The sequence below is a fragment of the Triturus cristatus genome, chromosome 10, assembly GCF_964204655.1.
Source record: "Triturus cristatus chromosome 10, aTriCri1.1, whole genome shotgun sequence".
Taxonomy (NCBI): Eukaryota; Metazoa; Chordata; class Amphibia; order Caudata; family Salamandridae; genus Triturus; species Triturus cristatus.
The window spans coordinates 97,701,211-97,726,794 of record NC_140593.1 but is presented as its reverse complement, the minus strand read 5'-3'; the positions used below and the strand labels follow the sequence as shown (position 1 = coordinate 97,726,794).

Here is a 25,584-nt window from a genome sequence, read left to right as displayed (position 1 = left end):
TCTGCCTTTTTTCACTGCGAAATATTCCCCTCACATGCGTGTGAATTTCAGACCAGTATATGCCCATTCTTTTTTTAAGAGGCTCGGGCTTTGCTGTCCAAGGGGAGCTACCAACGGTGTACTGGACATGGAAAGAAGTTACTGTTGTCATTTCCTGCTTCCAAATAATGGATGCCTATTTTGGACCTAATGCCTCTGGATACCGTCCTGCGGAAGGACGAATATAAAATGCTCACATTGGGTCCAGTCTGCCCTGGACCCAAGTGACTAGAACAATGTTTTTGAATTTGTAGGACGCATGTCTTCATATACTCATCCTGCAATCTGTGGTTCAAGGTAGGCTGTGCTCCCTTTTGACCTTACCAGCACCCTTTTGTTTAATCTTTGGCCTAGCAAGGCCTTACAGTGGTTTGTATTAAAGAATATCTGTTGGTCCTTTCGATCTTTCCTATATTTGCTGTACCAACCGTTTAAATCTCTTATGATGAGATTTATTAAAGGTTTGACACCCATGTTCCCTCCCAAGCTGTTTGTGATGCCTTTCACAGTGGGACCTTAATTTGGTCTTGACATTTCTCATATGTACACCCTTGGAGCCATTGTATGGTTGCTTGTTGCGTCTCCTGACTGCCTTATTTGCGATTGTCACCTCGTGTGTGAACTCCAGCACCCCACAGCCCTATTTTCCTGGAAACGTTGGTGCTGAGAACTGTCGGCAATCTTGTCAAAAGATTGGACTCATTTTCATTTTAGGCACTCTATCAGTGTGCTCATGTTCTTTGTTCTACCCAAACCCCTAGACCCTTCAAAAAGAAGAGGAGATGCTCCATCGGCTTGACCCAAGAGTACTTTGACTTTTACATTGATCGTACTGAGGAACATCGTGTGGGCGATCCACTGTTTGTGGGGTTCTCCAGGCCCTATAAAGGGAAGGCTGTGGAGAAGAGAACCCTGTCAAGGTGGCTAGTTCTCAGCATCAAGATCTGTTACGCGCTGGTCAAGAAGCAGCTCCTGGAAGGTCTGAGATCCTATTCTACCAGTGCTAAGGCCGATACTACTATGTCAGCCCATGGAGTTCTTGCCCTTGACATCAGCCATGCCGCGACACGGGGGTCATTGCATAAATTCACAAAGCTTTACTGCCTTGACAGCCTGGTCTGACAGGAAGAGCACTTTCCAGGACCTTTTGGTCTGACTACATCCCCACCTAGGTATGGACTGCTTGGAGATATATTCAAAGGGGAGTAATCTGAGGTTAGAAGTAGCCACCAGAACAAGTTATTTAGTTTTGGTAATGCTCTTTCTAGTGGATACACTAACCACAAATTCATCACTGGTTTCCCACTTCCCTGTTCTGTAGAGTGGCCTCTTTTTAAAATGAAAATAGGTCCCAAGCTAATATGTAGCAGACTGGTACCAACATTTGTTCGTGTTCTGTGTCTGAGGGAGTGGAAAGGGGAAACAAAGTGCCAGCATACAGGGGTGGTGTTTATATGCTGCTCCGCTCCGTCACTTACAGGACGGTATGCTAGAGCACTGCGGAAGAAAAGTATCATGATCCAGTCGGGCACCTGGAGAGTATTATACTGTGAGGAAGTAACTTGTTAATCACTGCACACTCAACAGCACTCACTACCAGAAACATCACATACACATTTTTGTCTTAGTGCCTACAGTCAGGTCTACTTACCTTTTAGATTCAAACTTAATCTGTAAAGTTCTCCAACTTCAGATCTGTTGCTAAACATATACCCACAGCTTAAAGAATAAGACTGCAAATTGATAATACAATGTTTGACCTGTGACAGGAATATCCGAGCCATGTTTGAAAGTCTCCTAGACTGCTCATAGTATTGCAAGACCATATCAGTGGCAGAATTCTTGCTTTATACAAAAAGACCACCTATACCACGAAGACGTCGCAAGCCATGGATGTTTCTTTGTAGTAAAGTCATAATCTTTATTAGATTAAACATGAAGTTGGCAGTATCCAAAAACCTCTGACAATTATCTATGTAGAAAGAAAGGAATTCTTTTAGAATGTTGGTCTTACTCCATCACCAAACCTAATCCTAGATAGGACAGTCAGATCCAATCCTCTTCCTAGGGATGGTCAGCGTTCCACCTCTCAATCAAAATAGTCCATCTCTGGCTCTCCTCCCAGGGCTTAGCCCCTCTGTGGGAGTAATGCTGTTCATAGGAATGCCACTTTCGGACGCATGTCTGTTTTATGGGCCTTGAGACCGTAGTTTCCACCGTAATTCCACATTGACGATTTGAATGCTGTGCGAAGTAGGTTAAACTGTCTCATTAGCTTAGCCCAGGGCTGTGCCTGAACCCACAAGCACAGTTGTAATACTGGCCATCACAATAATGGTTATACAATCTACAGATTTCAATCCCATATGATGGAACTTTGAGTAGTGGAGATTTTTGGGTGGGAACGGCTATTTCAGCTTAAAGCCTCGGACTACATAACCAAAGGCTGTGTTGATGTTGGTTGCAATAGAATACGTTTGGGTTGACACAAGCTACACTGGCATAATATCAGGTAATATGAATAGCTGTTTGCATGCAAAGGTACTCATGGTTATGTCTGCTGTTACGGACATCCAGGCAAAATCCTAGATGTATTCTTTGTAAATTATTTTTTTCTTAGGAATATTAAAAACAAATATGAGAAGGCTATAGTCTCTGACACATCTTCAAGCAGTCTCCATCATGCCTCAAAGGAAATGTTTTAACAGTAGTCCCAGTTTTTTTTATTACTGCTAGTCAGCTGTGTAAAGGGAAGCAACCTGTAGCTGCCAAGAAGCATTGTTAAAGCACCCCTAAATCTTCAGCTGATTCTTGGTCAAGGCCAGCTAAATTGGAAGGCTAACTTATCCTTGGTTCTACTGATCTTCTTGGAGGATGCGTCCCAGGTAGGAGGGCGACTATCAATCTCTGCTATCCTCATGTTTACTCACTGCCATTGGGTAGTGGTAGAACTCTGCCCACTCTGCATACCTTTTGCAAGCATGATTATCTGGATATTTATTCTAGAAAGATTAATCATTCAGTCAGGATGTTTAGTGCATATTGGTTGCAAAAAGCCCGGTTACGCTTATGTTGTCCTGTTAACTCCTCAACAGCACTGAAATGTGATTCACAAGTTATTCGTTTTAAGAAAATCAACTCCTTTAGTTTCAGTGGAAGGCAATGGTGTACAAAATAAAAGAAGTGACTCATTCAGTTTTTTTTCTTTTGATGCTCTTGAATGATTCAGAATGCTCCAGAAAACATTCTGGTATCTGGAATTGTGCAGAGCTAATTTTGATTGTGTACTCTCAGACAATTATGAGACTGGCAGCTGTTCAAAGAACGGATGACTGCTTCCTAAGGAATTTTTCACATAGCGGTTCAGTTATTGATATTCTGTCCTCGTATGCTGTTTTCTAGCCACGTTTGCCTTTGTTTCAGCCAGAATCTCTTGGTGTGTGGGTGTATTGTGAATTTTTGCAACTGTCCTACCTAGCCAGGCCTAAAGGAGGCTTTCATGATGAGTTAATTGTTTATCGTTGACCATCAGGACAATCTGTTTAAAATTATTGTATTTAGGCGATATTATAGGTTGCACAGAATCTGATTTGGCTAAAAGGAGTGCTATAGACAAGAAATACACACATTCCAGGAAACCTAGTTCCTTAAAAAAAAAAAAAATGCTATGACCAACTTAATGAAATAAAAGGAAATTGGTACATAAGTATGCCAGTTTGGCTGGTGATTTCATTTCGTATTAAATCTTTACAACTCCCTTAAGCCATAAAAGGTAAAGGGTTTTATGTGAGCATTATAAATTACTGATTGGAGTTTCTATTCTAGGTATCTTGAGCATAATCAAAATGGTTAAGAAAGATTAATATATATTTTTTTCCCCCATTTCTAGAGCGGTGGTAAATTCCTGACTTGGAACTTTTGCAAATGCTATAAATCAGTTTAATATAGTGATTTGGTTTCAACTTGTGAAAACAAATCTATATAAATTATCTACTGGGGGTCGCCAGTAGATAGTTATAGTTAGGACCGAGTTCCCATAGGAAATCTGAAAATTCCATTTTGAATAACTTTGGCGCCGCTTGACGAATCCTCGCGAATTTTTTAAAACTAATGGGGCGCTTCGCTCAGCTCCTACCCTGAAAGTCTCGGGGTGATTAGTCAAGCGAGGGCTGAGAAAAAAGGGGGGTCCCAAAACGCGTTTTCCCCATGCATTTTCCCATAGGACCTTTAGTCGAAGGTACAGCCCGAACGGCTGAACAGAATTACTTGAAATTTGGCAAAGAGGTAGTCCTGAGGTCAGGCATGTGCCTTTTGCATATATGGTGTCAATCTGTTCAGTAGTTCCTGAGAAAATTGCAGTTAAATGTACATAAATATCTATATGCGCGCACGGTGCGCGCACCATAACGTGCGCGAGCGTAATTCTGATTGGTGGTTAGATGTCAGTCAACATTCGAATCGGTCGAAATCAGGAAGTGTCGGCCGCCATTTTGTGTGTGACAGTGAAAAAGAAAGGTGGAGAACGTGAAAAGGGGGCAGGATAGAGTTCCTGACCCCCTAGCCTTTGTCAGGGCGTCCCTGAAGGACCCCGAAGGGTGAAAAAAACATTTTATTTTTTTTTCTCAAAAAATCGCGGGGTGCGCGCACCGTGCGCGCATGGTGAAAAAAACTTTAAAGAATGTTTACAAAAATTTTAACTGTTTATAAGTTTATAGAAGATATTAACTATGCTGTTCAACTTTATCCAAATAAAAAAAAAAAAGAGCTGAGCCACTCCATATTACAGGATACAGTCAATCTATAACTATATACATAGGTAGTTTATTGTAAAATAAATATATAAAAAATATAATACATACATAAATTAGCATTTAAAAAAACCTTACAAATTCACCATTGAAATTCCCCTGTTATAGTTAGTTCAGATAACTATAACTCGCGCGACCGCCACTCTATCACAAGGATGATGTCATCAGTGATGTCATGAGTGATGTCACTGACCTGTCATGAGTGATGTAATATGTGACGTCATCAGCAGTGGATTGCGGGCGCGCGAGTTATAGTTATCTGAACTAACTATAACGGGGGAATTTCAATGTTTTTTACGAGTGAAATGTCCAGCTAACTAGAACATGTGTGAAACCTATGGTTTAAGTGAATTTGCAAGGTTTTTTAAATGCTAATTCCTAACTATAACGTGTGTGAAACCTATGGTTTTTTAAGTGAATATATATAATATATATATATATATATATATATATATATATATATATATATACACTAAATTGACATGGGAAAATTATTTCTCCTTGCAGGCTAGTTGTTAATTTGTATAATTTGTAGCATAGAATTGCGTTTTAGATTTTTTTTAAAGTTAAAATAAGCTTTGAAATCCAGGACAGTGAGCTTGAGCCTTCTTAAGATTATACAGCAGGGCAAAAACCAGAGTATCTATCAACGCTGTAGGCATTCGTAGGTACTCGCAATATAGTATCCTGCTGAAGCACACTCAACTACGAATTGTAACATCATTTTCATCCTCATCACTCACTATTCAAGAGCTACGAAGAGTGTCTGGCTTTCTGTAGACTGACAGCTGTCTTTCCCTGTTAACATATTTCTTACAAGGCAATCGTGTTTTATCACACTTGATTGTCCTATCAGATATTAAGGCAGAAAGCCTTTCCATTGTATACTTTAGTCCACCAAAATGAGATTCCAGAAGAGAGAGGCCTTTTGTAGGTCTGAGCGATAGTAATTTGTGCTGCCATGAGAATGTGGGTCAAAAAGTTACATCTAGGTGTAGTCCCTATAATCCCCTGAATCCCCCCCAATGACAAAATCAAAGCGCACAATAGTAATGTTGCATTGCATACATTTTAGAACTGTTGCAGGACCACTTACCAAAATCGTTTTATCAATTGGTAGGACCACCACGTATGCATATAGGTGGGTCTTTTGCCCCAGCCCCTCCAACACGCATCAGAAGTTCCAAACATAGCCTGAAGACGTGCTTGTGCGAAATAACAGCTAGCGATTAATTAGTAAGCGTTGGTTTTATGTTGAAGATAGATGGATGTTTTCGATACCCCAACCAAATGTATATCCAGGCTTCCTCTTGTATGGTCGTCTCCAAATCTTGTGCCCACGTTTGTTAGTCATTGTTTTTGTGTGCGTGGTGAGTCCTTTCTCGGTGGAACCCTGTGTTAGTAAGTTTTCCACCGAGGGTAGGATGGTATTACCCCCCACGAACTTCCCCCTTTTGTATTTCTGTCTTGGCCAGTGGAGGAGCTGAGTAAGTGAATTAATTAGAAATTGTCAGGATGAAAGTTGCTTAGAGGATGGGCTATCAAACTTCTTACCCTTGATGTAGTTCCCCTGATAGGGGTGGGAATCCACACCCCCCTCCTCACCCCAGTGCCCCACCTCGCCAACCCTCAAAGCGTATGTCTTCTAAGCCTGGTCTAAAATCGGGGTTGTTAATAAGGGACAAAGGGGAGGTAAATGTGGCTATCCTGGATTTATTCATGAGTTTATCCCAGTGTTATAACAGGGTATTCATAAAATTAATTGGTGGTATGTTAGTAAGGTCCTTGGGCTTAATCCACAGCACATGGTTCAGGGAGATGGCGGAAAAACTTCCCATGGCTTGGTGTATGAGAGGTAATGCCAATCTAGTGACAGACGTAGCTGTGGATGTATGTAATGCGCTATATTTGGAAATCCCATATGCCCTAACTCAAACCCCCATACGACCCCCTCTTGCCCCCCCCCCCCCCCCCCAACCAACCCACAATCTGCACGTTTGTAAAGTTTGGCCCTTGGTATGCTCTGCTTGCCATTGTTCCAACAAACTAGTAATTTTTCAGAATAGTTTTTGAAACCTCTGAAGTCAACCGTTGGGGAAGTGTCTGTGCAACAAAGTAACATGGGTAAAAAAGTCATTTTTAGGTCGAGCCTAGCGCAGCGCGCATGCGCTGTTCTAGGGGAGGGACTCTTGGAGCTGACCAGAACTTTTCACAAGCTTGTGGCTATTTTTCCTGCAATATTTTAATTGGCGTTTGCATGCGTCTTTGTAAAAAGACAGTACGCAATTGGGTAAAGGCGGGCAAATGTCCCGCCTTTCCCAGCCAATGTAATCAACTGCCCACGGCCTAAGGCTTGCGGTTACGCGCACGGGCACAATCTGTTTTAAATTATCATACCCAGACGAGGGTGCGGTAATTGAAAACAGATTGCCTGGTGCTCGCTCTGGTGCGCACCACATGCGGTCTTATTCTTGCCTGCCTCACCTCCTGTATTGTGCCTTCAACCTAATCCTCCCGTTCACTAGTTGTGCCTTTATGCAGGCTTGTTTAAAGATTGTCTTTTCCTCCGAATAACGCAATATTTACTGCTGTTTCCACCCGTTTGCTTTAACGCGCGAACCGTAGTGACAGTTGCACACTGCTGCGGTCTCCCATCGTAGCCCCCCGTCTCCAATCATAACTCCCCCTGCCCTCATTCATACAGAGAACATATGGCTGCACTGAAGGCGGATGTTCCTTCAAACGGTGCACCGCATCATATCTTCACATACAAGCAAGCAGATGCCCATGTGGGAAAAGTTTCTACCCCCGCCCCAACAAACGGTGAAAGCGACCTCGGGCCTGCTGGGCTCGAACATGTATGTATTCATTCAGGTAAAGGTACACAGAAGATCAGGGCCAGTGACAGAATAGGTTTCTATATCAGAACTTCGTATACCTGGTTCAGCCAATCAGAATGCTTCTGTGAACTACCCTTTACTGCCTCTTTGAATTCAGTGAGATTGTGAAGCAGGGATATTCATCAGGCAAAGGCCGAGGTGGGAGTTACGTTAGCCCCCGGGCGCCGCGCTAAACTTGCGGTATATTTGGTTTTTTTTTGTTTGGCAGCGCAACAGGCAGCTTTCTCATTGCTGTCCTGCCCCTGGGCGCCGCCCTAAACTTTCAGCATTATCAACACAGTCGCCATATTTTAGCAGGCGCCCACTTTACTTGCTGATTTTGCCAGTGCTTGTTCTTTCAGTGCGTGCTACCCGGTGTCTATAGTACGAGCGTGGGGTTTGTTTACCTAGAGAGCAGCCTAGGATTACAAGCAGGCTGGCCGCAATGTAAATGCATGTTTTATTATCCTTCTCTGACCTGGTGAACAGACGTTTTGGATTTCTACAAGATTCTTGGCATTTTATAAGAAATAAAATCGAGGCGTCCTGCGAAATGTTAATAGCTTTTGCAACCAGGGTACCGCACCGAGGCAGCTCTGTGACACGCGCTGGAGGCAGTGTTTGTGAAGCCAGTAAAAGGCCGTATCAGTTTGTATGAACTTTTTATAAGCTAAAACGTCCAGGATGAATGGTTATGCTGTGATATAACTCAGCCTGTAAATGACCATAGTACAGTAGAAATCTTTTTGTTGTCTGTGGATGACAACTCTGAAAGGTCGCAGAAGCCAGTCGCCTTTCATTCTTGGTAATTTGATTAATACTTTTAAATAAGTTGTCGGTATAAGTTGTTACAGTGTTTGCATAGGCCAAGCTTCCGGCGTGGCACAAGTAAAATAAAACCAATCTGAATGTATTATTTAGCTGCCAGTGATAGCGGGCATCCAATCCAGGTGCATGGATTGTAGCTCGTAAATATACAGTACAGCTAAGCTGTCCCTTAGCAGACATCTGCCTGAAGGGTCGAGGGAGGTAGCTAGCTCTTGTGTTCACACACTCACTTGTTAGTAGCATTAGTGACTTTTTAGCTGGTCCGTAATGTTCATTATTGTGTCGTATGCTCAGTCATAACGTGTTTAATGGTCAGTACTTAAACAACAACCCTTAACCAAGGGAGGGTTCAGGAGGACTGAGTCAGGGCAGGACCACTGCATGTGCTAATTAGTTTCATGAAGGAATTATTGTATCTTAATTAATCTTACAATAAAATCCTAAAATGCTGACCTGTTTTCAAGCCTGCTTTAACTAATGTTCCTAACCTCGAGTGCTGGGATTTTCAGTATTCATAACAATGTTTGTTGTAGCCTGCTGCCTCACTTTACAAGCTTGTGGCTCAGCTGGCCGGATCACTATTGACAGAAAATTAAAAATGGTTTTGCTGGTAGAATGTTTTTTAAATGGTACATCGTTTAACCAGGTTCATCAAATGTTGGTCCGAGAGGGGCCGAGCCATGCCCGGTTTTTAGGTCTCGGCTAGTGAAGGCTGCGCTTGCGCAGTCTCGCTCGCGAGATTTATTGTTTTAGGAGTGGGGCTTTAACCCGCCCCTTATTTTCCCTCTTCTCCATTGGCTGGCCTCTTAAATGCTGGTCAGCCATTGGAGAAGAGCTTTCTCTCTCCAAACAAGCCCCGTCTTTTTCGGATTCGGGGGCGTGTGTTTTACTTTCTTTCTCTCCTCTGGAATGTAAACATTCCAGCCAATGGCAAGAGGAGAGAAAGAAAAACACGCCCCCGAATCCGAAAACGCCGCTGCGTTTCTCCGAGGCATTTCTGCTTGACCTCGGAGAAAGGCGGCGGTGTTCATGGCTTAGCTTGGGGAATTTGTGATGTTTCGGGTTTTTCCATGCCTATTCTATAGTGGACAACTGGTATAATGGGCGCCATATTGGGTGTACTCGTGCTACGGCGTAAATATTGCTCTAAGTACATCAATTGAAAAGTAAAACCACATTATAGGTACTGATGTTGATTAATCAATATGGAAAAGAGCGGCGCTTTCATCTGTTCGCGGACAGATTCATTCACTGCGGTCGCCGTTTTCTGTCGTCTGCGTCATGGAAAGTCTCCTTCTGTGATATACGAATTTAATTGCACTTACACCTTGTTAGTTTGTGTAAGTGCGCAATATACAGTATTAGTTCACTGGCGTAACCATATAGTGTATATGGTCCTGAGATGTCACATAGGAACTACCTTTTAGTAATACCTACAAATACACTATCCCGTTCCAAGATGGCTTCCAACCAGACATGCCCGTTTACTGCCTGTGTGCTATTCTCACTTCCTCATTTTGGTGTCACGGGACGTCCCGTGAGCAGCCTCCTCGTGACAGCCCCTCCTATCACCCTTCAGAGTGAACAGGGAAATCCTGCTGGTAGAAAGCCGGCGCCACGGGTTGGATTGACACATCTTAACCCATGGTTGACCTCCGCGAGCGAATCTCGCGCTGCGATTGGCGCAGAACGCCTCGACAATTTATCCCGCCCCTCTTCTTTCGGATCTAGCTTCCTAGTTCCGGTGACACTAGGTTGCTGAAGGGGCAAGGAATGCATGGGGATGGTGGGAAAGTGAGCAGTTTCTGAGCACTGCTGGATTTGCTTTCCGGGCGGAGCCACAGAAAAATCCAGGAGGGGGACGTTCTGCAAAGGGTGAGTTTCGAGGCATCCTTGATACCAATTTCTTTCTCTGTAGCCCCAGGACAGATGAAATTATCACTTCCGGTCTGAGACCATACATTGGGCATCACTTTTCATTATAGGGCAGTAGCTGTTCCCAGGTATGTTATCTTCCAGCAGTTACTGATTCACTCTGGATCCTTATTTCTTGTCACTATGACTCGTGCAGACCTTGGGGCATTTATTCCTTTATGTAAAACACTTTCTTGCATCTTAAGGCATTCCATCGAACCAGTGCTTTAAATTGGAAAAAGCAAGTGTAGGTACTCCTAAATTGATCAATGGTCTGGGGCGGGGTTACGACGTGCACATTTAATGTGATGGGGGCTTTCTTGATGTGAAAGTGTGCATGATGAGTGTAATTTATTATTATTGTCCTTACGTGTATATGCTCTTCATATGCTACACAAAAGCCATTGTGTTTTTTTATATTATGCACAGTAATCAGTAGAGTGAGAACTTGTGATCTCGTCTTGTTAAATAGCAGTCCCACCTATTTAACAAGTATCCTTTTCATATGTTCGGTGTAATAAAACTATAACATAGATCTACTCCATAGCCTTTATATTGTACGGTGGCCCCCAACTCAATCAATCAGATACACCACCAAGAATGACCTGGTCCTTTTTAGGTCTGGGCTAGCGAAGGCTGCGCTTGCGCAGTCTTGCTCGCGAGATTTAATGTTTTAGGAGTGGTGTAGGTGGCTCTATTTGTGTGTGGGTTGCTCTATTTGTGTGTGGGTTGCTCTATTTGTGTGTGGGTTGCTCTATTTGTGTGTGGGTTGCTCTATTTGTGTGTGTTCTGATGGGTTGTCAAGGCAAGATTAGTGTATTCTGATTCTTGGAGGAAAAAATTCCAATTCAAAGCAAGTTGATTTAAACGTGAGCTAGTCCTTTATTTGCACTCATACATAGGGGTGGGTATGAGAAAAAACCAAGGGGTGGCACAGCCAACACGTGTTTCGCCCCCTACATGGCCTATAGGCCTGGGGCTTCTTCAGGGCTGTTCATTTTAAGGGTAGGTAAAAAACATTTGGGATATGCGAATGCATATGACATGTTAAGCACAAGAGTTAAAGAGAAAACAGGCCAGTGAGTCAAAATGTAAGAACGTTAATGGGAGAAGAAAACAGAAAGAACAATAAGATACACATTTAGGAGTAATGTTTAACAGCGGAGAATTAGTAGGGAAAAGGATAGTGCGTTTTATAGAAGAAAGCCAAAGGAAAAAAGAAGGGGGGTTTGTTTTAATTATTTGGAGAGGTCACGTGAGGGTTAGTGTGGACGGTACAGTAGGTATCAAGAATAAGTAAGTTAAAGGTACAGTGTGTGACATATTATAGGATACAATACAATATTGTGCATGTCCATATTAGAGAAAGAAGAATCACAGGACGTAATGGAGGTCATCAAGACCAAAGAAGTCAAAGGTTCCATATGCCACAGATCATTCGAGTGTATAAACAGAAACATTGTCATATATCGAGAAAAATACGTTATTTGTATCAATTTACAGGGTAAATGTAATGTGATCCACATACGCGTAACGGTATGAAATTTTCGACAAGTCATAGAGTATGGAACACGAGAGTGAATAAATAACAGTGCCAAAAAAGTATACATTGGTGAAGAACGGCAATGACGAAACGTATATATGACACATTGTGGGCCAACAAAACATTAAAGTTTGGTGTGTAAATAAGTAAAAGTTATATATTTACAGGTTTGTACCGGGTCATGGGCATCAGGGTGATGAGTTGATATTGCGTCGGTAGGGTTTGTCACGAGAGAGAGGATTTAAATTAGTCTTTATAATGGAACTGGTCGTAGCGCATGCAAGGCGAGTATGGTGATATCTCAATTATAGACGAGAAAAGTGAGAAGGCTTAAAGCCAAGTGGTCGTGATTCAGTGATCAGGTAAAATCAGGTGGCGTGGTTGTTGTGTAATAAAATGCTCGAGGTGAGTATCTTGGTTGGTTGTACGCGAGATCGTGAATAGGGTAATCAAGGAGGGAATTTACAGGCGTCTGAATCATTCGAAAGAGTTCATTAACGTGCACTAGGTATTTCATGCGTGAACTTATAAATCGGCCGTCAAAAAGTCGAGGTCGGCAGCACGGCAAATTGTGGTCCCAAACGGGATAGACGTATTTATATTTACGTGGCGCGGTATTGTGAGGGCATATGTAAAAGGTTTAGCGTGCTCTTGAATGATGAAGTTAAGTAGAAACTGATAATACAGTGGTGACAAGACTTGACGTGATTACAGCAAGACGTGATCAGAGAGGCGTTTTCACTGTGCGTGTTTAATTTTAAATTTAAAAGTATAACAAAATACGAGTATTGTGGTCGTGCAGATTTATATTTTACAGTGATGGTATTCGTGACGAGTGAGGTATTTAAGCGTTAGAGGCAAGGAAGGGCAGAGTAGAGCTTACCGGGTATTACTGAAAATGGACGTTTCCACGATGTGCTAGAAAGATATAGTCGGATTCTAAGGGGAGGGGATCAAAAAGGAGAAAAGAAATCCTTAGTTCAAAGAAGGAGGTAAAGCCGACGGGAGTAACTGCTTCGTTGCAATGCTTACCTCAAATCTTGGCTAATGCCCGGTACGAGTGTTCTGTTTCATTCAGTTCTGTTTGTGCGCTTAGCGGAGGCAGCGTAAATAGCGGGGCTCATGGAAGGACATCCGGGTCGGGACCCGGAAGTGGCCTGGTTCGTGCGGGAGCGCCATTTTGGATAGGGAAGGGGACGGGGGAGGTAGATTGGCCGTTTAAATGTCATGTTAGTAGTCAAGGACAAATAAAGTTTCTAGTAAGAAAAATTATAAGGATTTAGTTGAGTTGAAAGGGGCCAATGGATCATTGGCCATTCAAGAAGGTGCGTAGAAATATAAAGCGAAATTCTCGGGGATACCAAGGGTCGGACTGTGGAATGGTTCTGGATATATAGTGTAGATTTTGTACAAAATACTATTCAGACACATTTCCAGGGGAATGAGAGGAAATTCTAGGTTTTAAGATAGGGATGTTAATCATAATGGTTTCACACCCTAGGGAGAAAAAACAATCAGAAAAGGTGGACATTCAGTTAATACAATTAGTCATCTCCCAGCCATACATGCATTTCTGCATCTTTGTTGAGTCCTAGTTCAGTTGTTTTGAAGTTCATGATCAGCTCGCTTTCGCGTCTGCGAAGTCTCAGTTCTCGGTTTCCTCCTCTTTTGGTCTGGTGTACAATTTCCAGTCCATAGAAGATGAAATCCTTTTTGTGTTGATGTTTGTCTGCAAAATGTTCCGTCAGGGGGTGACCGGATGTGTGTTTGTGGATATTACGGTAATGTTCTTGTATCCGGATACGTAGGGGTCGGATTGTACTCCCGATGTATGGTAGGTTGCATGGACAAAGGATCACATAAATGCAAAATTTGCTATTGCAATCAATCCATTCTTTTATTGTGAATTCTTTTCCTTGTGTCATTGGTATCTTTTTGGTTTTGTCGCGGCTCAGTTTACAGACACTACAGTTCTTGCAGGTATGGTATCCTGGCGGTCTGTCTAGAAAGGTGGTAACTTGTTTGCGTTTATCCTCAAATTCTGATTTGCACAGTATGTCTTTTAGGTTCGGGGCACGTCTGAAGGTTATCTCCGGATAGGTTTTGATTTCATCAGCTAGATTTGGAGTGTGTTGTAGCAGGTGCCAGTGTCTTTTCAGGCTTTGCCTGATTTGGTGATGACCAATGCTGTAGTCTGTAATAAATCTTATTGCTGAGTCATTCTTATTTTTTCTTTTACCATCAGTTGTAAACATCTGTTTGCGATCTAACTTTGATACTGTTGTCATGGTGTTTTTAAGTGTGGACTTCTCATATCCTCTTTCGGATAGTCTTGATATGATCTCATTCCCTTTGGTTTCGAAGACTTCATCCTCGCTACAGTTTCTGCGGGTCCTCAGAAGTTCTCCTTTAGGGATATTTTTGATGTTGTGACGTGGGTGGAAGCTGTCAGCTCGCAGGATGGAATTAGCTGCAGTGTCCTTTCTGTAAAGTTTGCTTTGTAACGTATTGTCTTTGACATAAAGAGTAACGTCCAGGAAATTGACCTCCTTTTTGGAGAAAGTGTGAGTCGTTTTGATTCCCCAGGGGTTTTGGTCGAGTTTTTCCAGAAATCTTTTTAGAAGTGTTTCATCTCCTTGCCAGATGCATAAAATGTCATCGATGTATCGTCGCCAGAGTATTATGTGTGAGGTAAAATCGGCGAAGTTATGGTCCCACAGCCAGAATTTTTCCACGTGGCTCATGAAGATACATGCGTACGGCGGCGCGAATTTGGCTCCCATAGCTGTCCCGCGTCTCTGTCTGTATATCTTCCCATTGAAGCTGAAGACATTGTTTTCCAAGCAGAAGTTCAGCATTTCAAGAGTCATTTTGTTGCATTCCAGTAGGTTGGCTGATTGTGTCCATAATGAGAGTTGTGCTGCAGTTAGTCCATCGCGGTGTTCGATGGATGTGTACAGGCTGACAATGTCAATAGAGACTAGTATGAAATCTGGTTCCCACGTTATATCTTGGAGTTTGTTCAGAATGTCTTTTGTGTCTTGGATGAAAGACGGTATTTCTTTCATTAGTCCCTGTAGTTTTCTGTCCACGTACTCTCCTATTCGTGAGCAGGGCGAATTAATTCCTGCTATGATGGGTCTTCCTGGTGGAGGGTAGGTGCCTTTATGTATTTTGGGAAGGAGGTAGAGGGTTGGCATGGTGGGGTACGGTATGTACAGGAATGATTTTTCTGATTGGGATATAAGTCCCAAGGTATACCATTTGTCAAGTCTGGTTTTAATGGATTTGAGGATGTCTGCGGTTGGATCATTCGTGAGAAGTTCGTAACAGGTGTTATCCCCAAGTTGTCGATTTGCTTCTAGTATGTAGTCATCAATGTGTATTGTGACCGGGTTTCCTCCTTTGTCAGCCTCTTTCACAATCAGGTTGCTCTATGTGAGTGGCTCTGTGGGTGGCTCTGTGTGTGTGGGTGGCGGTGTGTGTGTGGGTGTAAATGCAATAGGTCTCGCATTTGAGAGTGATTAAGCTATTGACATTGTAAATAACAATGCAGTTTCTTTAAATGTTTTAAAAACAAAAACATAAACAAAAATGTCATGAGCAATGCCAATAGCTCTAACTTTAACAATGCCGAGACCGTTGCATTGTAAATGCTTGTTATAATAGTGGCTGACCGTGGACCGGTTTCCCGTTTAGATTATTTGTTTTTAGGTGTATTTGCATGTTAATATTGTGAAAAGCTCCCTGCGCTGCATTGTACAACGCAGCATCCCCCGGCAATAATTGTAATGTGTGAGGGAATAAAAACAGTCGGCTTTAGGGTGACCCCTACGGCCGCAATGGGTGCTGACCATAAGGTGGGATGTCTGGTAGTGGGGGGCTAAGAGGGGGAGAGGAGAGTGCGCTATGTTTACAAGTAACTTATGGTTTTAAAAACACTTGCTGCTGTTCCTTGTGCTTCCAGCAGTTTTCAGGCAGCAACAAAAAAGCCAAGATAACTCTGGTGATTAATGTTCCTGTAGGAGAGTGATCTGAATTTTGTCTAGTGGCAATTTAACTCATAAAGTAGCACAGAGGGTTAATATGCCTGCTGCAAAGGAAGTGTACCATGCGGATCACAGTACTGTATTTTATGTGGATTGCTTAGTGGGCTACCGCTTTTGCTATAAGGATACTTTTGTTACAGCAAGTTCACAAGTTACAATCCTAATACAAAACAGTGACTTATGAACTGGCCTCAAAAAGATGCATGCAAACTGTATAAGTTAGGATGTTATGTATTTTCCCCAGTTTCTCATTATCTATTCCTAATGATGTTAGATATGATCACAAATAAGTTTTATTTTACCATTAAATAGTTTTCAGTGTGTGGTTCATCCTCTGCCTCCTGCTTCTATTATTGCATATGTAAGTAGACAGTCGGAAATGGGCCACATCCTGTGAAAATGATCTTCAGGCAACAGGGCATAGCTCATTTATAGTTGGCACTTTTGGATCTGCCAGTCAAGAGCATGGCTGTATGTTGTTTTATTATAACTTTTCAACATAATGCACATTAGCCACAATGCTCTACAGCATAGCTTAAAGACATTGGCAAACCCAATAGCTCTGGCTAAAAACTTATAAGATCCCAAAGGCGAGACCTATTGGCTTTGCCAATGCTTGTTATACTTGCTATTCTCCATAACCATAACCATGAGCTCTTCAGCCTGCCCTAGCTGTAGAGGTCCTTAAAAAGAGTCTCAAGTAGTGGTGGGATATTATGATCACACAGTTTACTTAAGAGTTAGTGAGATGACTAACTAGATATTTCACCGATACTGCCCCCCACGAGAAGCCTTATGTTGTAAGAAGCTGCCTTAGATTGTCTTAATGGGGAAAATGTTGTCCGCATCAGATTGCAAGCTTCACCAGAAAGTAGTGAAATTTGAAATCTGTATATTTTTATGCATTCAGTAACAACTGCTACTCTTCTAGAAGTGTTCATAGAATGTTTACCTTTCTTTCTTGCTTTCCTTTTTGTTGCTTTTTTCCTTTCCTTTCTTGCTTTCCCTTCTTTCTTGATCCCTTTCTCTTTCACTGAACGTGTGTGGTAATTCTTCTCAAAGGAACATTTACAAAGACATATTTACCTAAAAAATCTTTCATGTGTTCTTATATTGATTTATCTTTTTAATTTTTGTTGGGATACCACCACACCACCTCCCTTCTGTTAATCCATTACATCTGTACCTATTTACTATTCTTCCTTTTGTAAAGTTGTGTGATTTTAATTTAGTCAGCATGAGACCTCCCCCTTTTACTCGTTTTAGTTAGTTTTTTTATGTTTCCAGGCTAGACTCCTCAAGGTTTTTGTTTGAGGTAACTGATCTGAGAAAATAAGTTGCTCATCTTTTTCCTTCTGAGAAGTTGTTTAAATTTCAGGTTTTTATTATTTAAAGAAGTATTGCAATCTTTAAGACGGGCTTTGCAATCTTGAAGAAGCAAGACTTATAACGGCACTGAAGACGCACAAAAAAATAAAGCTTTTCCCACCTATTGACACCACATTTTCTTCCCCAGGGTCTCTTCTCCGTCTTTGTATTTTCTTTCTATAAGTGGTGTAATGTGATCTACTTACGATCACAGCTGATATCTTAGTACTTTAGTTGCCTCTGTACTCCATGCCCACACTGCTTCCTGTCCCACCCACCCTGTGTTGGCCCTGTGCTTCCTGTCCCACCCACCCTGTGTTGGCCCTGTGCTTCCTGTCCCACCCACCCTGTGTTGGCCCTGTGCTTACCCCTCCCACCCACCCTGCGTTGGCCCTGTGCTTACCCCTCCCACCCACCCTGCGTTGGCCCTGTGCTTACCCCTCCCACCCACCCTGCGTTGGCCCTGTGCTTACCCCTCCCACCCACCCTGCGTTGGCCCTGTGCTTACCCCTCCCACCCACCCTGCGTTGGCCCTGTGCTTACCCCTCCCACCCACCCTGCGTTGGCCCTGTGCTTACCCCTCCCACCCACCCTGCGTTGGCCCTGTGCTTACCCCTCCCACCCACCCTGCGTTGGCCCTGTGCTTACCCCTCCCACCCACCCTGCGTTGGCCCTGTGCTTACCCCTCCCACCCACCCTGCGTTGGCCCTGTGCTTACCCCTCCCACCCACCCTGCGTTGGCCCTGTGCTTGCTTACCGCTCCCACCCACCCTGCGTTGGCCCTGTGCTTGCTTACCGCTCCCACCCACCCTGCGTTGGCCCTGTGCTTGCTTCCCCCCACCCACCCTTTGTTGGCCCTGTGCTTCCCCCCACCCACCCTTTGTTGGCCCTGTGCTTCCCCCATTCCTTCCCACTCACCTTTTGTTGGCCTTCTGCTTTTCCCATTCCTTCCCACCCTCCCAGCGTTGGCCCTCTGCTTTTCCCATTCCTTCCCACCCTCCCAGCGTTGTCCCTCTGCTTTTCCCATTCCTTCCCACCCTCCCAGCGTTGGCCCTCTGCTTTCCCCATTCCTTCCCACCCTCCCAGCGGTGGCCCTCTGCTTTCCCCATTCCTTCCCACCCTCCCAGCGTTGGCCCTCTGCTTTCCCCATTCTTTCCCACCCTCCCAGCGTTGGCCCTCTGCTTCCCCATCTCCTCCCACCCACCCTGCGTTGGCCCTGCGCTTACCCATCCACTCCCAAAAACCCTGCCCCTCCCGCCCACTTTGTCATCGCTTTTTCTCCCAAACTCTCTCAATCACCTTCCATTGCCAGCTTGCTGCTTCCTCCTGCCCACCCTCTGTTGTCAGCTTGCTGCTTCCTCCCGCCCACCCTCTGTTGTCAGCTTGCTGCTTCCTCCCGCCCACCCTCTGTTGTCAGCTTGCTGCTTCCTCCCGCCCACCCTCTGTTGTCAGCTTGCTGCTTCCTCCCGCCCACCCTCTGTTGTCAGCTTGCTGCTTCCTCCCGCCCACCCTCTGTTGTCAGCTTGCTGCTTCCTCCCGCCCACCCTCTGTTGTCAGCTTGCTGCTTCCTCCCGCCCACCCTCTGTTGTCAGCTTGCTGCTTCCTCCCGCCCACCCTCTGTTGTCAGCTTGCTGCTTCCTCCCGCCCACCCTCTGTTGTCAGCTTGCTGCTTCCTCCCGCCCACCCTCTGTTGTCAGCTTGCTGCTTCCTCCCGCCCACCCTCTGTTGTCAGCTTGCTGCTCCGCTTCCTCCCGCCCACCCTCTGTTGTCAGCTTGCTGCTCCGCTTCCTCCCGCCCACCCTCTGTTGTCAGCTTGCTGCTCCGCTTCCTCCCGCCCACCCTCTGTTGTCAGCTTGCTGCTCCGCTTCCTCCCGCCCACCCTCTGTTGTCAGCTTGCTGCTCCGCTTCCTCCCGCCCACCCTCTGTTGTCAGCTTGCTGCTCCGCTTCCTCCCGCCCACCCTCTGTTGTCAGCTTGCTGCTCCGCTTCCTCCCGCCCACCCTCCGTTGTCCGCTTGCTGCTCCGCTTCCTCCCGCCCACCCTCCGTTGTCAGCTTGCTGCTCCGCTTCCTCCCGCCCTCCCTCCGTTGTCAGCTTGCTGCTCCATCTCCTCCCACCCAGCCTCCGTTGTTCGCTTCCCGCTCCATCCCCTAGTCTCCCTCCTGCCCACCCACTGTTGTTGTTAAATTAAATTGGTCCCTATTGGAGGGGGGTGCGGGAGGGCCGTGTAGCCCTTGACCAACACAGCAATAGTGTTACTTTAGGGAAAGAAGAAAAGCATTTCAAATGAGTACGTTTCAGTTATGGGTTTAGTGCATTTATTTATACATCTCATTTATGAATATATTAATTAATTCACATAGTATGAGTTAAGACTTATACATTGTGCTCCTAAAGCGTGACGGAGCAGTGAAAGTCATATAAGGTGAATGAAAAGTGCATTTGTGCTATGTGCAATGTATATACATGTGGCTGATCGAGACAATAGAATGTTTTGAAGTCCACACCCGTCAAACTAGTGTTGACATCCACCACCAAATTTCTTAAGAACACAGTCCGCTTATCATATTTGTAGACGTTTCAGCCCCTCAACATAAGCATTTAGAGCGGGTTCATAATCAGGAAGAAAATTATTTATAACAGACACCTACAAGTAAGAGGCTTGTATCAATATATGTAAACACTCAATTACTGATAAATTTACAGATACAGGCAGTGTAAGGTGATATTAAGTACCAAAGGATAGGGGCAGAATTTCTACTGTCAAATGTCAGTTTGTCCTGGACCATCTTCAAAGTAGGTATTGGTATACTGCAATGGAATAATATGTGTTACACAAGAGAGTGCCTCCATATTGGGAGTTTGTTCCGACAGGCAAGGTAAACCTGTGTTACCCCAGAATTCATGGCATTGAAAGTCTCATAACCGTATAAGTATCACACTATTTCTAAGGACAACTTCATAATTGGGTTTGCGAGCAATGAAATTAAAGAAGCAATCAGGAATATAGATAAACATAGACTGATTGGTGTTGCACTATATTAAGTAATACTTGAACCTACCACGGTACACACCCACCGTTGTCAGCCTCCTACGCCATCCTCTCCTGGCAAAACACCGTTGTCATCTTCCTGCACCATCGCCTCCCGCCCACCCACCATTGTCCGCTTCCTGTCCCATTCCCCTCCTGCCCTACATTGTCAGCATGCTGCCCCAGCCCCTTCTACCAGCGTTCTCTTGTCACATTGCTTCCCCAGCTCCTCCCTCCTACTCTTTTGTCGGCCTGTTCTACTAGCCCCTCCCCCACCTGCCTTTGCCCCCTTGCAATCCATCCTATCCTGCCCACCCTCCGTTGTCCTCTTGTTCTACCATCCCCTCCCCACTCTTTTTTCCTTTGCTCCCTCACCCTCCTTTGCCCCCACCCTCCATTGTTAGCCTGTCGTCCGATCCACCCTCCTTTGTCAGCTTGCTGCTCCATCCTCTCCCGCCCAATCTCTGTTGTCCCCCAGCCCTCCCTGTCCACCCTCCATTGTGTGCTTTTCCATTCTGATGTGTCCTCTACCACTTTCCCTCCCTCTGTGCAGCCTCGTCCCTAACCCACTCCCCAATTTCGTTTTTTTTTATGGTAAAAAAGGGTGCAGAGGTGAAACCTGCTGACTTTGCCATTGCTTGTTATGTTTCTAAGCAGGCTCTGTGTTGTGAAGTACTCACCAGTTTTACTATAAATGGCAAGCATTGCACAGTATACTGCCAGTTATGTTCACCAGCATGATTGCTGACATTTTCTGGTTCCCTCCCGCAGCTGTGTGAAAGAGTAAAATTGTTCAAGATGTCAGATCTGTAGGTAGGCTTTACATTGTAAATGCATTTTGTTTCTCATTGAACTACTAAAAGATGGATTGTGGTATAAAAGAAATAATTTGGCTTTAAAATTAAATTTTTTACGCCCACACAGTTTCAATCTGAATCACCTTGTTTCCTGATTGTTGCACTGATCACTGCTCTTGATGTAGCATATAATTAAATGCCTATCATTTTTGCAAAGAGTAAAATGTTCTATTCATTGTTTTGCTTTTTCTCTTCAGTCAATGTGGGTTTATGATGAAGAGATCGGACTGAATTGTAGAGAAGTTACCTTTGTACCCGGACTGTACAAGATTTTCGATGAAATTTTAGGTAGGTCAATTTTGTTACCTTTTGTGTGTAAACCGCTTGGACTTTTATATCTATAAATATTGCCTACTGGCAATAGACAGTAGGTAGTTATAGTTAGGACTAACTTTTCACATAGGCGAAGCATTGTTTGTTTTGCTTATAACTTTGGCACCGTTCGACGAATTGTCCCGAAATGTACAAAACTAGTGCACAAGTTAGTTGAGCTGCTGTTTGAAAAGCTTCAGGTGATTTTTCATTTGGGGGTGGGGGGCGGGGGTGGCTGAGAAAAAGGGGAGCGTGTGGGGGGTAAGAGGCTGGTCGGATTCGCGGGTACCCACAGATCTGATTAGAAAAGTAAAGCCCTGATTGGCTGACTGCAACCTGAATGCAAAGTTATGGCTGCCAATTTGTTGATCGCTTGGCCCTGGGGAGGGAAAAACAAAGTGTGAAAACACATGAGGGGTCCGGATTCTTGTATCCTGACCCTATAGGACACATGGAGGGGTCCTTAAGGGGCCCCTCATGGGCAAGAAATAGCCCCAAAAATGTTTTCGTGGCATCAGTTTGAGGATCCGCGGGTACCTGTGGATCACAAGCCCATTAGGAAAAAAGAAAAAAACACACACACCGTACCCGGCCCAAAGCCATTTGCAGCGTGGACTGGGATGCATGTGGTGGAGTTGGCTGCAGGCTAGACCCTGCGCGATTGTGTGTGGTTGGGTTTGTATTAATGTACGGTAATTATATATTACTGTATGTTAAAAAAAATTGAAATTCAGTGGGGGAAAAAAAAAGGTTACAGGGACATTATAGTTAGGTTCACTTTTTACCCACACACAACCATAGAAATTCAGCAGTTATAATTATACTTTTTTTTTTTTAACTTTATTTTTCAGATTTTCTTGACAGTAACAATGCAAAGCACGTGAGCATGTATACAAAGACAGGACAGTGTATATAATCTGTATATTGGAGATTCCGGTAGCAGTAGCGTAGTATTATACATTCAAGTGAACAGTACAATAAGTCCTTGTGGTGGTGTTCATACGCCTTTAGTATTTCTAACCATTGCAGGTATCATTTGTCAATAGTTACATAGCAGAAACTGAGAAGAGAGGAGTGAATCACTAAGTGTATAGCTAGTGACCAGACACTTCTTTATGACCAGCTGTGAAAGGGATAGACGAGTGGCGAGGTGAGCAAATAGTGAAAGCATGAGTCGGGAACATAATAATAGTTGCACAATTCAACAATGGGTCCTGTTTCTCGTAGGACCTAGGTGAGGACCTAGGAGGTGAGCTATCATCGGACGGGTTCGCCCTCGGATGTGTGAGCAGGTAGGTCGTGAGAGGGCCCCATATATCCCTAGGTCGTGATTCGTTAGGCATTAATTCTGCATAATGGGACAGTTGTTCCTGACAATACAATAAATCAGTCATCCAGTCTTTAAACTTGGGCGCCCTCCCTCTGCCCCAGCGACATGCAACTCTTCTTTTGGCCATCAACAGACCCAGGGAGACATACTTATGTTGTGCTTTAGGGATGTTTTTGGTGTAACCCAATAAAGCAAAGAGAGGGGGTTTTCGCTATAGTAAGTGCTGTCATCTGTTCCAAAGCTTCCAGGACCTGTCCCCAGTAATCATGCACACTCGGGCAGTCCCAGGCTAGATGTAGAAAATCTGCATTCGGGCTCTGCATCTATCGCAACAGTCCGAGTCCCTAAGTTTGTATCTGCACATCCTAGCAGGGGTGTAGTACATGCGGTGGAGTAATTTGAAGTGTGTGATGCGTTGCCTACTACTAGCTGAAATTTGCTCCGTCTGCATGCATCAATAAAGCCATTGATCATCCGATAAGTCAAAACCAAGTTTGGAAGCCCAGTGTGCTTGTGCGGGGCATGGGGACCTCGTTAGTTGAATATGTATTGTATGAATAGCATGGATACTAGACGCTTTGAAGAGGTCGCGCTAAGCATCGAATGGAGAGGGAGGAGACTGGGGGGCTCCTGTGGGGACTCTGGGGTGTTGGAGCGATTGCCCTGTCGAAGATTCACATACAGAAAAATGTCTAGTGGGGTTGGGTGATGGTCTTGGAAGAAAAGGTCGGTGGTGCGAACTCTGCCGTCTTGATATAAATCTCCCCATTTAGTGATGTGAATACGGTCCATGAGCCTACGAAAGGCCGTCTTTTGTAGACGCGACATATTAGGGTGGTATGCAAGGGGGACCAGAGGCGAGTACAACATGGGGCTTTGCATAATGATCTTTATGCGATTCCAGGCCAATATCGAGCACGTGAGTGTAGTGGGGTCTTTATCACGTGGTTTTACGTCGGTATGAAGAGCACCTTCAATGGGTATAGGGCTGGCTAGCCAGTGTTCTGCTGCTACTTGTGGCATATAGCGGGGGGATGCACCCAGAAATAAACATAGTGGGCTTGTGCACTAAGCTAGTAAAGTTAAAAATTTTGGAATGTCGAAACTTACCTGCCGATAGGGCCTAGTGAGGGTGTTCCAGTGTATGGGAGCCAATTGGTCTATGTATCTTTTAACCATCCTAATGCTACGTCGCCAAGATATTTCCAAAGGTCAAGTTGGTCAGTTCTGGTGGAAGTGTAGGTCGAGGAATAGTGCTCAGTGAATATATTGAGAATGTCTGCTGTGTCGCGATGAAGCAACTTGTCAGGCCCATGTACTTCCAGAACGTAGTTGGAAAACCGTGGCTTACGTAAAGTTTCTGCTAACGCTTTCCCCGGGCGTTCACCCTCCCCGTGTCTCCTGGCTAACCAATATTTGGCTTCACGGTTGGCTGTGTCTGTGTAGTCCGTCAATGTGTCTCGGAATTTCCGCAGGATCTCTCCATTAGGGCTGATGGAGAGCCGTGTCTCTAATGCCTTTAACTCAGTCTCCAGTTTACTCAGTGTGTTTTGTATGTCCCTTAGTCCACCCGCACTTTTGGATATGTAAACTCCCCGTATGGTAACTTTAAAGGCTTCCCATATGGTTCCCACTTCCTCCACAGAATCCCTGTTTCTACAGAAAATATCTCGGATTTCATCTCCTAATTCAGTTTGAAAAACTGTGTCCAAGAGTGCGGAGGGTTGCAATCTCCATCTTCAGCGTGGAGTGCAAATAGCCTGTCGAGCTCAATGTAGGTAAAATTGGAAAGTGATCAGAGTATGTGCGTGCCAGGTGTGTGACGCTGGTTATTGCAGGTACAAGTCCCCGGGAGAGAAAAAAATAATCCAGGCGTGCCCAGGATGCGGCCTGTGTAGTGAAATGTGTATCTTTGCGTTTGTCCTGGTGTGTGTGCCGCCACGTGTCAGTGAGGAAGTTTGCTGTAAGTATGTCTTGTAAGGCCGCGTTGGATTTCGTGTAGTGATGTGGGGCAGGGTTGGACCGGTCGATGGAGGGGTCATGTACCACGTTAAAATCACCTCCCCAAATTATGTGGGTGGAACCTATCTCCGCGATCTTGTCCCAGAGGTGCGTGGGGAACTCCGGGGTGTCTGTATTGGGGCCACAGCAACATGCCAGCGTCAGGGAGTCCGCGCCCAAACGCCTCCATGCGAGGCAGTATCTCCCATCAAGGTCACTGAGTGCTCCCATCAAGGCAAAGGGCGTACGTTTTTTGATAATGGCTGTATCCCAGGCATAGGAGGCATAGGATGAGAAGATTCTATGGTCAGCCCATTTCTGCGCAAAATTGTTAGTATACTGGGGTTTGCTATGTGTTTCTTGGAGCAACGCTATATTGATTTGGTGTCTATCGAGATAGGCTAAAATCTGGCGTCAATTCCATGGATCTAGCAACCCCCGGACATTCCAGGTGACTATGTTCAGTTTCCCCGGGGAGATTGTGTTAGTCATTAGTCCAGGGAATGTGTGATGAGTGACATGATAGTTGCTCAGTGAGCTGTATTATGAGTACTGAACTACTTTTCAGGTTATCCTGCTTTGCTGTGAACATGCTCAAACTAGGAGAGTCCCGCCAGTTCCCCACCC

General features: G+C 44.5%; 1 protein-coding gene across 4 annotated transcripts in view; it reads left to right on the top strand.

Annotated features, from left to right (window-relative positions):
• The window catches only part of TOP2B (DNA topoisomerase II beta), a 497,734-nt gene that overhangs the window by 103,970 nt on the left and 368,180 nt on the right, over positions 1-25,584 (top strand). For all 4 annotated transcript variants that reach the window (XM_085630531.1, XM_085630530.1, XM_085630533.1 and 1 more), the window contains exon 3: positions 21,512-21,602. In XM_085630531.1, coding sequence (XP_085486657.1) covers positions 21,512-21,602 — 91 coding nt within the window. The remainder of the gene's footprint in view (positions 1-21,511; positions 21,603-25,584) is intronic.